The sequence below is a fragment of the Barbus barbus genome (assembly GCF_936440315.1).
Source record: "Barbus barbus genome assembly, chromosome: 19".
Lineage (NCBI taxonomy): Eukaryota > Metazoa > Chordata > Actinopteri > Cypriniformes > Cyprinidae > Barbus > Barbus barbus.
Window position 1 is genome coordinate 10,746,708 of NC_136747.1, and position 17,405 is coordinate 10,764,112.

Below are 17,405 nucleotides of genomic sequence, written 5' to 3' on the forward strand. Positions count from 1 at the left end.
ACACACATATTATCTCTGAAGCCGGTATCGTGTGATCTACGTCTGTTATCCAGAATACTGAACCGACCAACGTCCAGCGAAGGATTCCTGTTTGAACTGGTCAGCTGGTGTACAGACCCCTCTCTCCCTGTGTTAAAGCCTCATTGTTCCCAGGGAAAACGCTCTTGTGCTAGAACTGGCTGTGCCAGATCCCCTCCAAACACAACAAGTGACTCTGTGGGGCTTCGGGCAAGCCAGCTGTGTTTAAAACTCTGCGCAGTTACGTATCGCAGTTTGTAAAAGAGAAAATTATTTTTGTGCAGTCTTATTTGATTAATGTTTAATTAAGCATGAACACTCAGTCGGTTTGGCTTGTTATGCAATAACATTTTAGGGGTTTTAGGGGTCAATAAGTAAGACTGTCCATGATGAAGAAAAATATTAAACAAATAATACACTAGATATATTATTTTTAATATATTAGATATCTAATAATATACCAAAAACTAGATTAAAACACATGTGCGAAGTTCGTTTTTTGTCTGTTTTCAAGTTGGTTTCATGTGGTTCATGTTAATTTAACCTGTTTTTAAAAGTGTTAACATTTTTATAGGTTATTTATTTAGGATTGTTTGTTGAATTTCATTCTTTTAATTACTTTTCCTTCATTATGGTATCGTCCTGACATTTTGAAAAAAAAAATTAATTCAGAATTTAAATTCATTGTAATTTTATTAAATTGTAACATTTTAAAACAAAAAAAAAAGCTTTTTTTTTTATAGCTAATGACTCTGAAATACATGATTAAAAGTAAACACCACAATGTACAAATTAAATTTCAGCTTTTATATTCAATATGGTGATGCAATAATTGCACTCTTGCAGCACCTTTAACATTTAGATAGGTGTTCAACAACAGTACAAAGTACTTCCTATTTGGTCGCATGCCTAGAACGGGGCGCGTACAGTTCATGTCATGTTACCACTTTTGCATGTCCTAATGACTGAAGGAACAACCTTCTGTGACTCAACTGTGAAGTGCGTCAAGCGATTATCAGATTAAAAATGCAATTAGAGATGTTGTCCGGTCATAAACTTTGATAATTAGCATGAGTGTGTCATGCAACAGGTAGTAATGAGGACTCAAAACATGATGTTTAGTGTAGTTGTGGATTTATTCAAAGTGTACAAATTCTGACACATAAATATGAACATCCCCCAACACACGAGCACTGAGTGACAAACTGACACATTTGATTGTGGAACAGTGGATATAAAAAAAAAAAAAAATGCTTCACTTGAAGCAATACATTACTTCTTTTTGTAGCATGATAAACTCTTTACAAAAAAATCAGATGCTGCAAGTTCATAGATTAGAAAAGGGAATTGCTAAAGTGCATTTAAACATCTGTTGTCATTCAGGGAAGCACACAATGTGGGTACAGCTAGAAAAGACACCAGTAGTCCTCAAACTTGGGAGAAGTTTCTGCATCAACATGTTGAGTTAACCTCTTGACAGTTACCACATTCTCCTGTTGAACTACTTTAGTGGTCAACCCTTCCCCAGTCTGATTTCAACATCTGTGCATTCCCAAACAAGTGATCCATAAAGCTTATTCTGGTTCCCCTGTCCACCGGGACAACAAACACCCAGGGAAAATGACGGTTGGCCATTCTGGATAAAACCAATGGGGGAAAACACATCACCTGAATGTATACATTGAATTTCTCATGATGTCCATGGCAGCTTTGGTAATCAATCCTTCGATTTCAAGACTTTACATGAATGCTAGGATACACGTAACTTCAGACACAAGGACAAAGACTTTAGGGATAGGTCTTCGTCATTTACAAGTTCATGTCCAGTGTTGTCCTTCATGAGAACTCAATGTACCACAAGACCATTTTGTAACACTTGTATTGATGAAAAAGTTCCATGTGATCGTCCCACCACTGTTACAATCCAACAACCAAAGTGGTGAATCAATATCGTCCTCTTGCGGTCTCTGAATTGTATTTATCCAGAACCATCTGACTGATAAAACTCAGCCCGCCGAAACAATAACTCCAGGAGCGCAGGGCCACAAAGGCCCATGGCACATCACCAGCAGAGCCATCATAGAGGCCTACCACCACATCCAGCTCACATCCCATCACCAAACAGTCATCTTTTCCTCTTCTGCTGCCTCATCATCTTTCGCCGCTTGATGATCATGGAGTGGAGACGTTCCAGGCCTTCTTGTAGACCTTCTCCGATGATGGCACAGGCTGGTTGGAGGTGCCAAGGCGTATGAGAGCTGAGCTCATTCAGAGCCAACATCTGTTCGACTTCACCTAGTGGCAACGCGCTGCGCAGGTCCTGCTTGTTAGCCACTACCAACACGGGCACCCCCTGGTTCTCCTGGAGCCGTGTGATCTTATGCAACTCCGTCTTGGCCTCCTCCATGCGTTCAGCGTCTACTGAGTCCACTACGAACACAAGGCCGTCGGCGCACCGCGTATAGGAGCGCCACAGAGGCCGGAGCTTTTCCTGACCTCCTACATCCCAGAAATGAAAGGTTGCAGTCTGGCTTTTCCCACCGAGAGTCACCTTGATCTTCTCCGTGTTGAAGCCTTTGGTGGGAACGGTGTTCACGAACTCATTAAAGCGAAGCCGGTACAATACGGTAGTCTTACCGGCACAGTCCAAGCCGAGAATAACAATGTGCAGGGCCTGAAAGGATGGCAGGCAGGGAAAGATGGCATGGGGCTCTGATAATCCATTCCCCATCTTGTTCCACCAATCTGATGAGGATGAACGCGGAGACTCAGGAGACCAGGTGTCGCCGCTGCTACCACTGATGCTTCACCAAATATTCACAAGGCTTCTCTTGTTCCCCTGAGAAGCTGCTGCTGCTGCTATAACCTGAAACCAAATGAAAAAGGAGATGATGCAATGAGGCCAGCAGTGGAGCACCATGACACACACACTTTTACTGCTCTCCGTTACTTGGCTGTTCATTCCAAGTAAGCATGCTTCTTTCTTTGCCATTCTGAAAGGCACACACATTCAACCTAGCTGGATATCATTCATTTCCAGTGATGGTGAATGAAGGATGAAACAGCAGGAAGCCCATATGCACATGTAGCGCCACAGGGGCACCAGAATTACGCATCTGTAAAAATCCTAGCGCGCAAAGGCTCCTGTTCTTCCCATTTTATTATTCAACAATAGTTGCCAGTTGCAAATTGAGAAAAATGCACAAGCTGGCCTGTGTAAACGGGGAAAACACGAGTCTGTCGCAGATCTCTATGGCCATCTGTAAAAGCGCTTTAGGAGGGGCTCATCTCCATACATAAAGCCATGAATTTTGTCATCATTTTCTCCCAACAAGTGATTCAACGTGAGAATCATTATTATTTTGTGCGCTAAAAATGTTTAACGGGCTCCAGAACGCTATAGACTCATTACCAAAATAATAAGTTACTCTAAATTACATTATTACACAGACTAATTTAAGCTTTGCATGCACCCTCGTATGGAAATAAAACCTCATTCGGCACCCACCTTATTTAGTGCGATCCTTGCGCTGCTCGTCAGCTCATTAGATGAAAGTGTTTACGACTATTTCCAAAATATTGTTGCCATTCAGATCAGCTGAGCCGACAAGTGTATCCACTCCCTGTAACAGCGCCTGTTTCACTGACTCTTCAGCGGGCTGCCTTCCACTTCATTCTAGCAGGGTTGGCTCCGCCCACTGGGTAGAACTACACGCTGATTGGTTCGATTCAGTGAGCGCGTGTTATTTTTCTTGGAGTTTGATTGGTGAAAAGTCAAGCCCGTCGTCGTTTTGGACACCTGTTCATGTCGCTCAAGGCGTTTAAAGTTTGAGACGCGCTTACAGGTGAGCTAGGTTATCAGTTATTCAATTCTTTAGCTGGTATCCAAAAAGATGGGTATGCCTAATTTGTTTCAATGTATTATTGAGAAATATCCACGTCTTCATCCAATAAGTTAACTTAACTGCTTAAAAGATTCAGTGAATCATTCAGACTAAATACCGAACCGATTCAGCCCGTTTTGTTAACATGTTTCAGCAATTAATTCAAAAGAACCGATTCAAAAGAGTTATTCATTCACGAAACGGGTATCACTGGTTCTGATTCAGATAACTAAAGAAATTACGGAACATGGTGGCTGCTTATAGAGAAGATGGTTTTCAGTTCGGACCTTAACATTTTGTCCAAAAAGACCCCCAGTAGAAGAATCTTTAACTTTAAAGAAAGTAAATAAAAGCCAAAAACTAACTGAATTGCTGTGTATTGGAAAGCAAAATGCAATAAACATTAGTGAGCCAGCGCTGTCAAAGAAAAGAGGTGCATCAAAGCATCAGAACAATTAGCGGTGCTATCAATGCACAATTAGCCCGTGATGGGCGTGCTGTCACGCGCACTACACATCCATTCATACACGCGAGATCTGACTACTGAATACACTAGACTCCCATGATTACCCGTCTTCAGACAATCGTTCGTCTGAGCTACTTAATAAACTAGTCAATTCAGTTCAAATTGGTCTATCACTTTAAAAAAAATGACAAAAAAGACCCATTCCAGTGTTTAGATATCCAGGGATACTCAAATCTGGCTCGCGAGATCCACTTTCCTGCAGAGTTTAGCTTTATCCCCTAACCAAACACACCTGAGCATGCTAATCAATGTCTTCAGGATCATTAGAAAATCACAGGTAGGTGAGTTCCAATGAAACATGCAAATCCAACAAGGTTTAACTAAATATACAAAATACGTTTCAAAAGAATTTTTGCGGTTTTGAAAATCTAAACTTATTTTAAGTAACATAGCACCTTTTTAGGTTAAACAGCACTCAACGATATGTGTTAACCTATAGTTTGGATCAAGGGCTTGGTCAATTCCAATAATGGAGTTTGTGCGTAAAACGTTTTGTTTCACTTGTGCGCCATCTTGTGGTATTGAACAGAAAATCCTCAAGGTCATGGACTGATTATTCAGCCATTGCTTAACTCATTTAATCCCATATTATACCCATATAATATTCCCATGAAACAAACTGCATCCAATACAGTTTTATTATTATTATTATTATTATTTCTGGCCACAACTGTAACCAGTGAGAATTTACAGAGTTAAAAATAACAAAACTTGTCAAATTGATAAACCAAAAGTCCAAATATTTATTTTGTTTTTTACTTAGATTTATTGTTCATGTAAATGTATCACCTAATACAATTTTAGGTTGTGAATCAAACATTGCTTGCTAAAACCCACCAGTCACAAATGTGGCAACTGACATGTTTACAATATTTATGATTTATCATTTTAGTAATGAAAGCCAAAATATGAAATGTCATGATGAATATTTACAGAGTAATCCACTGTTTTGTAGAGGGGGGTTAGATTGGCAATTTTCACCTGAGATTCAGAGCCAAATTACAAGGGGGTAAAAATAACTGCAGAAAGATGGCAGCATCATAATGTTATTTTTACACAGAGATTGGTTGGTCTGTTAGTAAAATCTGTTCACTTTAGCAATCTTTGTTGCATTATGTGCCAATGGTGACCATTCAAAAATGGGGAACAGTTTGCATGCCTGTAACTCAAGAAGAATATCTCGTTTACTTCTGTCAAAAAAACTGAATTGAACATACCTGTCTGAGTGCCATAAATATTATTTTTCCAGTGTGCATGCCTATAACTCAAGAACTATTAAAGATATCACAATATGATTTTAGATTCTAGTTCTTAATAAACTTTTCTTTTGGAATCATCGTCAAGCATACATCGTTCAGTCCCGAAGATATGGGCATCTCAATGAGGCTCCATTTTCAGATTGTTGAATATTACCCATTTTCAGCGCCTGTGATCCAAATGTTGGTCACTTTGTATACAGCTGATACTTATCGTATTTAAAGCAGAATGTCTGAAGAATAAGTAATGTTGAAACTAGAAATGCAACATGTTTCCCTCTGTCAAAACAATTGTATAGGACAAACCTGTTTAAGTGTCAGAAATATTATTTTTCCAAAAATGTGTGTGCCGGTAACTCGAGATGTATTGAAGTTATCATAATATGATTTTAGATTCTGGTTCCCAAGAAAACAATTTTTGGGGGGTGGGGTATTTTCCTTTTTAAGACCCTGTATGGTTTAATCCTACGTCTTGGTGCAGCTCCATGTCCAAATTGTTGTATCCTACCCATTTTCACACCAAATGTGGTTTTGTGTTTATCTAGTCATCACTGCTGACAATGCAAATAATAAGAGTAATTTAGGGATGTTTAATGAGACGCATCAGATTATGAATGATCAGGATTAATCATTAACTCTAGGTAAAGTATGAACAGTGTGAAATGTAAAATAAGATTGCCCAGGATCCCATTTACCTGGGGTTTAGAATTACCCAGTGTTAATAATGTTATGGCATTGTATCCCACTAGGATGAAATACTTACAGTTTTCATGTACCAAATAAAGTATATATTTACACATCATTCATTGGGTGTGATTTAATTTTAACCCTGGAATATGCCTTTCTAAAACTATAACTAGTGAGCTTGTATGTATATATGTCATAGTCGTGCAATGGTGTTCCTAGAAGTACCAGTTGGTACATGAACTTTAGTTCCATGGTATTATTTTCTTATACCAACTCTTGTCCATAATATTTCCACAGTGTTTTTGTGTGTCTTGGTGGTCAGCGATACTTCAACATCAGATCATCTGGAACGTTTACTTGTTTTGTAATGAATTTTCTTTGTCTCTAGGGGGCTCTTGTGTACTGCATTGTCTAAGACAAGACATTTTTGAAAAAAAAAATTGTTTTTTATTGTACGATTTCAAATCATGCTTCCAGAAATCCAGAGCAGAAATATAAATCTGTGAAAACAAATCAATGAGAAATACACAACTTTAAGAGCTGGCATACTGTACGTTGAGTAACTTTACATGTTGGACATGTGGCATATTTTTAGGATTTCAATGGAATAGTCCAATCGCCTTGTCATGCCTCGGTAAACAGCTTTCTGTTTTTCATTCCAGTCAAGTCTATTGACTTCAGGACTTTCAGGATTTCACTAAACCTGCAGTGATTGCACCGCTCTTGCCATGAGGTCACTGTCCCATCGAGAGGCGTCCCACCCCAGGAACCAGCCGGTGAAGGTGGGGGGCTCGTGTCCCTGCTTTACCACCACAACAGATGTCCCCTTGTCCCGTCCCGATGGGTCTGTCTCAATGTAGGTCTTTGCTGCAAAGGTACAAATACTTATTCAAAAAGCTGAATGACTTCAGCGAAGACTGATTTTACATAATCGTACATTTAAAATGTATCTTTTGCATGTGAGAATAATGTGGTTTGTTCTAGTATGCTGTTAAACCTGTTGAGGTTTAAAGGGGTTTCTGTTTTGTATTTAGATTATGAAGAAACATGTTTTAAGGAATGTGTGCCTGAGGCATCTCACTGGATTTTACAGACTCCGTCCTCTCCACCTCATTGGCATCCTTTCCAATCCACACAAACACCTGAGAGATGAAATCAAGCACATGCTAATCCATGAAAGTCAGGAAATATCTTTGAATACTAAAATAAAGATTGTCAGTAATCTAATCAGAGACAACTGCTGTCCTTCGAATTTTTGAGATAATCTCGGAGGAAGTCATAAAGAAATATTACTGTCTTACCTGATCCCATACATCCAGTAACATGACATCATCCTCTGCCAGGTCATCTTGGTTAAACTCACCAGGTACTTCTTCAATCTATAGTTGTAAAAATGCATGTTTAGTGTCCAAACAACAGTTTGCCAGATGTATCTGAACAGTTAGCACAGGAACCCAAGTCATGTTTTACATTTTCAGCATAGTCTCCAATGCAGAATTTGTCTTGAAAGCAAAAGACGAATGTGAAACTGAACTGGACTTTGACCCTCTCTTATCAGGTCCAGGATACTCACAATGAACTTTCCAGTTTTGTTGGAGCATGCGAACAGGCGGGGAGGATGTGCTATAGATTTGCTCTCCAACATCTCAGATGTCTGATACTTCGTCTTTCCACCCAGGGCTTTCCAGAAGTCCTCTTTCAATGGGAAAATGAGCAACAATTATGTAAAAGTTAAAAGATGTAAATGTCGTTCAACTCCTTTCACTCTTACCAATGTATGAAGAGTATGAATAGCACATTGGGTATACCTGGCTCATTTTCTTCAGTAATTGGCTTGTATTTGCACTTCAGCTTCTCACACATGTACTTTGCCCCTCGTTCCTCATCCTCACTGGCCCCCTTCCCCTTCCACAAGTAACCATCCCCTTTAGGTAACTTCAACAGGTAGGCATCATTGCTGTTCAAACTTGATGCTTTAGCATCTACCTGTTAGACCACAAACCAACACACTCTAAGGACATATCTAAATTGTAGTTATAGGTTAGCCTAACCAAAGATGAATATTGTTTTTGAATGTCAAGCAGATCCCCACCATCTTGGACTAGATGATCTGCCAGTGCTAACCAGAGTGACCAAGATTGTCAACCACATGATAGTCCAGCTCATCAACCACCTAAACCAACTTTGATCAGCTACTGACTATAAATGAGCAAGTTAGACATGAAAAGATGGTTTATCTGGATCCTCCTTTTCCTAATAATTTCATGTGACCAAACTCATGTTTCTCCGCACTGAGTTAGATCAGGACTCGCCTCACAAATCCGTGTAATGGCGCCCAGGTTCTTGCGCACTTGAAAGAGACGTGTTGGAGGTGCGGGTGCCTGTCCTCCCTTTCTAGAAGTCCCATTCTTGTACACGATCAGAGGCTTGTCTTTGAAGAGGCTCAGCAAATGAGGTGGTTCTTTACCTTGAGTCACTCGCACCTGAATGGACATGGAATGGGGAACCATGGTAAGAAAACAACAGTGGCCTAGTTGTGTTTTCTTCTAGATTTTCAGTGAGGGCTGCTGAACATTGAATCCCTACATATCTAGTCCATTATCCAGCCCCAGTCACAGTCAGTAAATTAGTATACAGATAAAATTCAAATCCCACTCACCTGAACCGCTTTTCCTCCCAGCGAACGGTCCAGTTCAACAGTGAGAAAGGCTGAAGCTGTCAGTTCATCTATTGTGCTGCTGGAACCTTGCCTGAGGGTGAAAGCATAGAGCGATAAGCCTTATTTGATTCTTTCCGTGTATGATTTGACTCCTCCTCTGGAAACTGTCAACTTCTATGAGGCGTACCAGGTGTAAATGATTTCTCCTTTGGTGTAGGTATATAAAATGATATAGCAGTCCCCTCCATAGAACTGCCCGTATGTCTCTGGGTCAACAGGAACCTTGGTATCACCTGTGGTATTACCACACTCCACCCTCCAAATCTGTGAAACAAGACCAGATTAAGAATATTCATCAACTATATTTACATGTAGAACAATCTGTAATTGCTGTGCAATGATGTCCTCTTAAGGTGCTCTCAAACAGAAATCACTTTGTTGGTCAATACAGTGAATCCATGTGACCAACTTGAACCTGTTTCCAAAATCTGCATGGTGACATCTTAAAATGACCGCATTTCACTGAACAGCGGTAAATGTGACTACAATTTTTAAATGCAAACATCATTCAGCAGCTTATGTTCTAGTTTCATTTTGAGTGTCATTTTGATAGTAAGACGTTCATATTCTGTTATACCAAACCCCAGCACAATTGAATTTATACAATCTCTGATCTTTTGTATGCAAATTGTTACCTGTGTTTTCCCAGTGCCATTGTCAACCATGTTGTACTGAGCAGCCATTTGATTAGACTCGTGCAGCTTGGAGGCATCAAACACTTCTTGCTTAATCTTGGCGATACGCTCAGTGACATACACTCTGCCTAGACCCTCAGACTGGTCCTTCTCTTTCCAGGTTTTGAAGAATTGCTTAAAGATGGGTGTCTCTCCACTCTCTGGAAAGACCTGGATCTGTGTACAAGGATAAAAAAAAAAAACTTGGGTGACCCAAAGAATGCATTCTCCCTGTCTGAAAAAAAGTGCAAAAATTGTATCTTTTAGGCATACAACATCTTGGAGCAATTATCTACCCCTGATGTACCCTTTAAGGTCCTACTATGAACCTTCCAGTCCTACTCCTGGAGGGTTAACGTCCTGCAGATTTTGGCTCCAACCAGCTCCAAACACTTGCCCAAAAGTTTCTAGTGAGTCTGAAGACCTTGTTTAGCTGGTTTAGGTGTGTTTAATAAAGGTTGGAGCTAAACTCTACAAGACAGTGGCCCTCCAGCATCAGGTTTGGGTAAGTAGGGTACGAAGTTGTCCCTTTGGGTACTGCTCCAGAGATAAGCTGTTGTACTTAATCAAGTGAATTTAATTGATAATGCAGCAAAACATATACACATATCTAATGTTTCTGAACCTGGGTGTTGGCAGGATATCCCATCTGCTTAATAAAGCCCTCAGCTCTTTTCATGGCCTCCTTCCTTTCATTTGGATTTGCGTTGCGGCCTAGATCATCAAAAAATAAGGTCAAGGAATCTCAGTAAGTTGGTTACACAACACTTTCATTTAACGGATTCAGTTTGCCAATACCTTTCCACACAAAGATCATTTTGCTTTTTCCATGGTCCAGAATGAAGCATTCTCCAGACAACAGGTCACTCTGGTTAAACGGATTTTCATCTGACACAAGCGACACTTGCATTTCCCCTGTTGCATCTGATACCTGTAATGTGCAATTGTATTGAAATAATATCCTGTTACATTTCCATTGCGTGTGTGCCTGTGTGCATGTGTCTATTAGATTTGCATATAGATGAATTAAACTGAAGTTTATAGACTTGTTTACCATGTAAAGTTTGGCCATTTTCCTGTTTGACATGTCTGCAACCACATCCTCATTATCGTCACCTTCAGGGATTTCAGGCTTCTCACCGAGAACCTGTGATGTGCAAAGACAAGGTATAAAAATGTCAAACATTCCAGCTAAACCTGATATTGTACTGCCTATAGCAAACATTGGTTTAACTGTACAATTCTTAGTAGTGAAAGATGAGCTCTGCTGGTAAAAGATATGCTCTAAATAGTTCTCCCAGATGCATAAGATTGTGTTGCATGCAAATTCTCCCATACTTAAGATGTTTGATGGGCATTTTTATTGGATACCTTCATCATCGCTGCAGGCTCATGTCCTTCCTCTACAACCACCAGCTGAGCTCGTCCATTCCTCTCGTTGTCTCGGATGCCAGTAGCTACCTGTGCAGCTTTGAGGCGCTCAAACTTGTTGCACTTAGATCCACACCATTGGTAGATCACCTAGTTCCAGAAATCAGTTCAATTAATTGCGATCCAATACGTGCTCATGTTTGTTATGCGTACAATAGCAGACTTCCTAGGAAAACATTGGATTCTGTTTTATTCTTGATAATTATGTCTGTGACAGGATTTCTCAAGAAATCATTTTTGTCACCTCTACCTTTGAAAATGCTACCATGAATATAGTTATTTTTGCATTGTTATTGTGGAATGGTGTCTGTCAAGATTTGTCTGTTCTGTTTGTTTGACTGTGGTCTGAAAGTTTCTTTGGAAAAGTGAGCGAGTACAGCACTAAATATGCTGTCAAATACTTCAGTCAAATGCTATTGTGACATTTAATCTTCCTCCAAACATCATGGTCAGCAAGAGCTTGTTAGTAACTTAAAAGATGCTTCTGTGGTTAGGCGTGAGATGTGGTTCAGCCCTTGTGCTCTCACAACATTTGCTTTACACAGTATGTTGACAGCCAATAATTTGACAGCAATCCAATTATCAAACCCACCCAAAGTGCATACAGAGAGGATATTAAATACACTCTGCACAAGTGAACCAGCCAATTATTGTCTATGGAAAATGAAGTGCAAAACATGCCATTTCTTTAGGGATTCTCCTGGCTGAGACTGTACTTATTTTATTATATTTGTACTTTTTTATTTGTATTTGTACAAAAAAAAAAATATAGTTAACTGTATAAGGTTTGAAAGGTGAAAAAGTTTGTAGATAATTACTAAAAAAATAATAATTTGGTAAGTCATTTAACAATCGAAGGTGATTCCGAAGGTGTTTAAACACTGCCTAGTATTTTGCAGTGATTTTAAGATTTTTAGTAGTGCTATCAAAATTAGCGCGTTAACCTAGGCGATTCATCTTTTAAATTTAACGCGTTAAAAATATTTAACGCAATTAACGCAGGGGCGGGGCCAAGATTGCCCATTCCACTCACCACTGCTGTTTCTGTCACTTTTTCTCTTGACAAAAAGTGCATTTGTTCAGTCGCAGAACGTCTTTACGACCACATCAAGAGAAAATATGAGAGAAAATATGATGCGTGTCAGTCACGTTCAGCAGCGACAGGTCTTGAAATAACCTAATAACCCAGCAGCTGTGGTGTCTGTTCATCAAAGAACAAAAGAAAAAAAGAGGAAATCAACAACTTTTATATAGCTTAAACGATTCATCTATATTTAATTTAGAATTTAGTGTTTGATAATTTTTAACAATTTCTGTATATTTCTGCTGAAGGGCATAGGCAGGCCTAAATATGACATTAATTATAATGGGTTTATGTGAAGATTTATGTGAAGAAGAAGCTATTTTTTTAAGCTCTAATGTTAAAATTGATAGGTCTCAATTATACTGTAATGTCAAATAGCTATAGTCAATGGTTAAATATTAGGGGGGAAAACAATTTTATAGAGACATCAGTATTACTGGTATCTGTGATACTGGCCTTCGGCATCAAAAAAAAGATGCCATTAAACAAATATTAAAACTACCAGGTTGTATTAAAAATATACTGTCTTTATGTTGTTTGTACATTAATTTGAAGATTATTGCAATATAAAATTATATTTAAAAACTTTAATGTTAGGTGGAATTAATCGCGATTAATCTCCAAAAAAAATGTGTGATTAATTAGTTAATTTTTTAATCAACTGACAGCACTAATTTTTTGCAAGAAATTACTTCTTAATTATTTCACACAAATTATTGATTTCAGAGGACTCAGAATACAGGGCACAAGTTGTGGATGTCTTTTTGTACATTACCAGCTGCAGTTTTCCATTTTTGCTGTATATGGAAAAGTGCAGTGTGGACGTTTTGCTAAATAATTCCATGGATGTTCCACAGGAAAAAAAAAAAAAGTCTAATCATGCATTTGGAGCGGCATGAGGGTGAATGGACGATGACAGGATTTTCATTTTTAGGTTAAATATCCTATTAAAAAGACCTAACACAGCCATTTGTATGTTTGTTGCAGATCTTACCTCTCCCAGATCAACTATGAAGCAGTCACCGTTGTTGAAACTGGCCCAGGCGAGAGGCACTTCTGTGGCCCGGACAGTGCGCCTGCCCTTGATGTGGAAGAGTCGGCGGGCAGTAAGATCATTGGTGACCACGTGATGAAACCCTGATGCCACACCTCCGGCCTGAAAAGGTTGGAAAATATTTTTTAAAACGTTCCTGCTCGCTCTTCGTGTTTTTCCATTTTTAAACCATTTCCATTTATAAACCAGTGAGTCATTTTCATTCTGAGGCCAGTTGCAACAGTGAGGAGTTGAATGTCCCCAAACACGTGCTATAACACAACATCCCCTCAGACAAGGTCCTATGTACTGTAGGAAGGTATTGGAGAAGCAGGTTTTACCTCTCCCAAATTGTAAACAAAAAGACTGATCCTTGATTTGCACTGTTAAGTCTAGGAAACATTTTCTCAATTTGCAAATAAATAGAGCAGCAACTGTCAGTCTTTCCATCAGTTTAAACAGCAGCTTTATGTTTGACCTAAGATAGGCCAGAAGTAAAGTGAAGAATAGTACGCTGCTGTTAGTCATTAGAGCACAAAAAGTACAAGAAAGTACAAGTACAAGAACCTCAACAGTGTCTCAAACCTGATATGTGATCCCGCCTTTGAAGTAACTGGTGAAGTTGGTGGACTCAAAACCTTGGAGTTCGCGGTACTGGACCGGTTTTCCTCCCAGGTAGTCGTCCATCTGAATGGTAAAGATGGCTGCCGCTGCACTTTCATCTTGGGTACATTCCTTACCTAGAAAGAGAGAAAGAAGGATCTTTTACTTCTGTGGCCTATTCATCCTTGTTCATTCAGGTTAATAATTAAGTGATTGTTTTTTTCTTGTACAATTTCAGTTCATCAGCTGCATAAACGTTGTATTTGCAAACCACAAATTCACCCAGCATACATTTTTACACTTTAAAATCTGCTATGTTAGCTGTTGCCTGTAACCATAGATGTGTTGTCAGAGGTAAAAAGCCTGTTCTGTGTGATCTGTCCATTTTGTAGTAGGCTTCTTTAGAGTAAATGACTTGGCAAGAAAGACATGATGGGCAAAAACATCATTAAGAAATCTATTTGCATGGGAAGTGGTTAATGATCCATAATGGAAGCGGTTGTGTGTGTGTGTGTGTGTGTGTGTGTGTGTGTGTGTGTGTGTGTGTGTGTGTGTGTGGTTATGGCCACAAATGCACTCAAGGCCAGAACATCTGTGATATTGATAGTTCTGAAACGTCTGATGGAGTAAAGAAAGTGCTTTCTCTCAGCAGAGGAAGGAAACTGTATTAAGTACACACATGGTTTCTGGCAACTAAATGGCTTCTAAATTTCTGTGATCTTCTTTGAGCAAGCTGGTGACATTAACAGAACTTTAATGTCATATTTTTCTTGTAGACTCTTCCAGAGTAAAATGCATAAACCATGGTCATTCTCAGCTTCATGAGCTTCCTGTGTTCTGTTCTTTTGCAACTTGACCACAGAAGTTTGCTTTAGAAATGGCTGTGAAACAGCTTTTTAAAGCAATCAGAGCATGTATGCCTGAAGCATCTCCAGTAAAAAATGTTTTTAAAAAAGCATGACTCAGATCAATGGCAAATGAGAGTTTGCTATAATTTTAGTAATGTACTATTCGTGATTTTGAAAATCACATGAAATTTTGATGCTATGAAAGGTCAAATTATGTTATTTTAAGAGATTTATTAATCTAGACCTATGTCACATTGAGGGTCTGCATCATTTCCTGTTTTAATTTCTGCATCTTTTTGGTATGTTGGCTGGACCACATGACAGTAAAGCTTTTTTGTTTGCTTGTTTGTTAGAAATTAACATTAAAAGACTTTTCATTTAATAAGGCTCTTCCAAATATCAAACTGAATTTTAATTCAGAAATTAAAAACATGCTCATCATACAGAAGGTGTATAGATGAAAGTCCAGTATTAATATCAGGTGATCCAGTACCCGCTTCTGAGAATAAACTTTACAACATTCATAATTCTAAAGCATCATTTTATAGGGGCCACATACTCTACTTTGCTCAGTCTATCTGCTGGCGTGTTTACAATGAGCACATTTGAGTATCATGTCAGCTAATTTACCCTTGCCTTTCCTCAACCTTTTAAATAGTGACTGAGATTTTTTAATTGTTTGTTTGTTTTTTTTTCAAATAACATTGAAATCATCATTCATACAGTTCTAGAATAGTTTGTGAATACAATTTGACTATACTGATACCCTGCTGAATATTAAGGTACTAGTCGAGCTACTGAGATTAGTCATTTTACTGTTTAACTGCAGTAACAGAAAATATTCTACATAGAGTATATAAGCAAGTTGATTCAAAAGACCTAAGCTCTTTTATAAATGACAGAAAATCCATTGCTTACCCAACCAGTAATGCAGATCGTAGAAGCACGAGTCCTTCTGTTTGACAGTGTGGAGCACCAGGTAGGCATCGCCTATATAGAAGTTCCCATGTAAGTTTTCAGGCACAGGGGCCAGTTCCATCTTTTCAATTCTCCATATCTGTAGACCTGGGCGCTTGCCAGCCTTCTCAAACTCTTTGTGGTGAAGCCCCATGACTGTGTAGTTCTGTGATCTGACAGCACTGTATTAATAACAGCCGTGTGCAGATGTCTCCACTGAACCTTTAAGTGGGTGTGTTCAGGAACACGGTGAAGTAGTTAAACACTCAGAGAGAGAGAGAGAGAGAGAGAGGAGAATAAAAAGAAATTGTGTAATATACAGTGCTGCTTGAAAGTTTGTGAACCCCTTGCAGAATGTGAAAATGTGAGTAATTTAACAAAATAAGAGAGATCACTGCATGTTATTTTTTATTTAGTTCTGTCCTGAGTAAGATATTTTACATAAAAGATGTTCACATTTAGTCCACAGGACAAAAAAAAAAAAAAATAGCTGAAATAATTAAAATAACCCAATTCAAAAGTTTGGGAACCCTTGGTTCTTAATATTGTATGTGGTTACCTGGATGATCTATGACTGTTTTTTTTTTTGTTTTTTGTTTTTTTTTTGTTCATGAGTCCCTTGTTTGTTCTGAACAGTTCAACTGAGCACATGCATGCATTTTATATGATTTCTCTTATTTTGTTAAAATTACTCACATTTTCACAGATTCTGCAAGGGGTTCACAAACTTTCAAGCAGCACTGTATGTGCAATTGTTTTATTGCATTTCCCTATTGCAGCTCTTATAAAACCATAATAAATGACTCTGAAAATGAAATTAACAGAAAGTGCTCTCTGAAGTGATGTACAAAAACTCTTGAGTAGTAATAGCAAGCTGAAGCACAAATGACATGACGTTTGTTCCCATAACGAAGGGTAATTTAATCTAAAATAGTTAACAATACATTAATTTATCCTTTTGGTAGATGAGTGTCTACCATTTGGAATAGCAAATATGCCAAAGGACTTCCAAGCCATTGGGCACCCTCCAAAGGTTAGGGTGCCAGCCGGACCATAGGTGGGATGTGTGGGGCCCCAATGCAGTTTGTAGCTGTGGACCCTGGTGGAAATAATTCAGAATTCAGAATTGCAAGATATAAACTCAGACTTATAAGATGTTAATTTGGAATTTCAAAATTCTGAGTATATCTTGTGATTCTGACTTTTTCTCAGAATTTTTAGTTTATTTTGCTAATTTCTGTATAAGTATAAACTCAGAATTTTGAGAATGAAAGTTGTTTGTTATTCTTTATTTTTTTTAGTCAGTGTAAACGGGCTTTTCTATATGGGAGACTGCATAAAGCTAAATATATTCAGAGCTTTTGAGGATCTCTCACTGTTGCACTAAAAGGATCACACACATTTTCCACATTGTGATGTATACACTACCACGTTAACTCTTTTTTTGTGTGTGTGTGTGTGTGTGTGTGTTTGTGTATGCATGCACATCTAACAGTTAGTCCCGAAGACATTTTCCATTAAAACCTTTTCTGAGAACATACGTATACAAATAGTAGTAGATGAGACACTGTCACAACTTATTTTCATCAATATTGGCGATTTATAATAAAATTGGTTGAAAATATTTCAGCTGCAGCTGGAAAAAGTCATTCAGTAAGATGGGTGGGGTTGAGGTTAAATTAGGT

General features: G+C 38.6%; 2 protein-coding genes across 2 annotated transcripts; both read right to left on the reverse strand.

Moving 5' to 3' along the window:
* Positions 1-695: 695 nt before the first annotated feature.
* On the reverse strand, positions 696-3,663 carry LOC306884885 (ADP-ribosylation factor-like protein 4A). Its single transcript, XM_079441116.1, has 2 exons — positions 3,527-3,663; positions 696-2,884 (listed from the first exon to the last, which is right to left on the reverse strand). Exon 2 carries the CDS (start codon positions 2,747-2,749, stop codon positions 2,144-2,146), a length of 606 nt encoding a protein of 201 aa, XP_079297242.1. The 5' UTR covers positions 2,750-2,884; positions 3,527-3,663; the 3' UTR covers positions 696-2,143.
* A 3,136-nt stretch (positions 3,664-6,799) lies between these two features.
* Positions 6,800-15,950, reverse strand: LOC306885083 (scinderin-like). Its single transcript, XM_079441418.1, has 16 exons — positions 15,682-15,950; positions 13,898-14,052; positions 13,274-13,435; positions 11,136-11,285; positions 10,819-10,911; positions 10,563-10,695; positions 10,390-10,478; positions 9,726-9,941; positions 9,218-9,354; positions 9,031-9,121; positions 8,684-8,854; positions 8,180-8,357; positions 7,945-8,066; positions 7,673-7,750; positions 7,453-7,513; positions 6,800-7,238 (listed from the first exon to the last, which is right to left on the reverse strand). Exons 1-16 carry the CDS (start codon positions 15,872-15,874, stop codon positions 7,069-7,071), a joined length of 2,199 nt encoding a protein of 732 aa, XP_079297544.1. The 5' UTR covers positions 15,875-15,950; the 3' UTR covers positions 6,800-7,068.
* Positions 15,951-17,405: the final 1,455 nt, after the last annotated feature.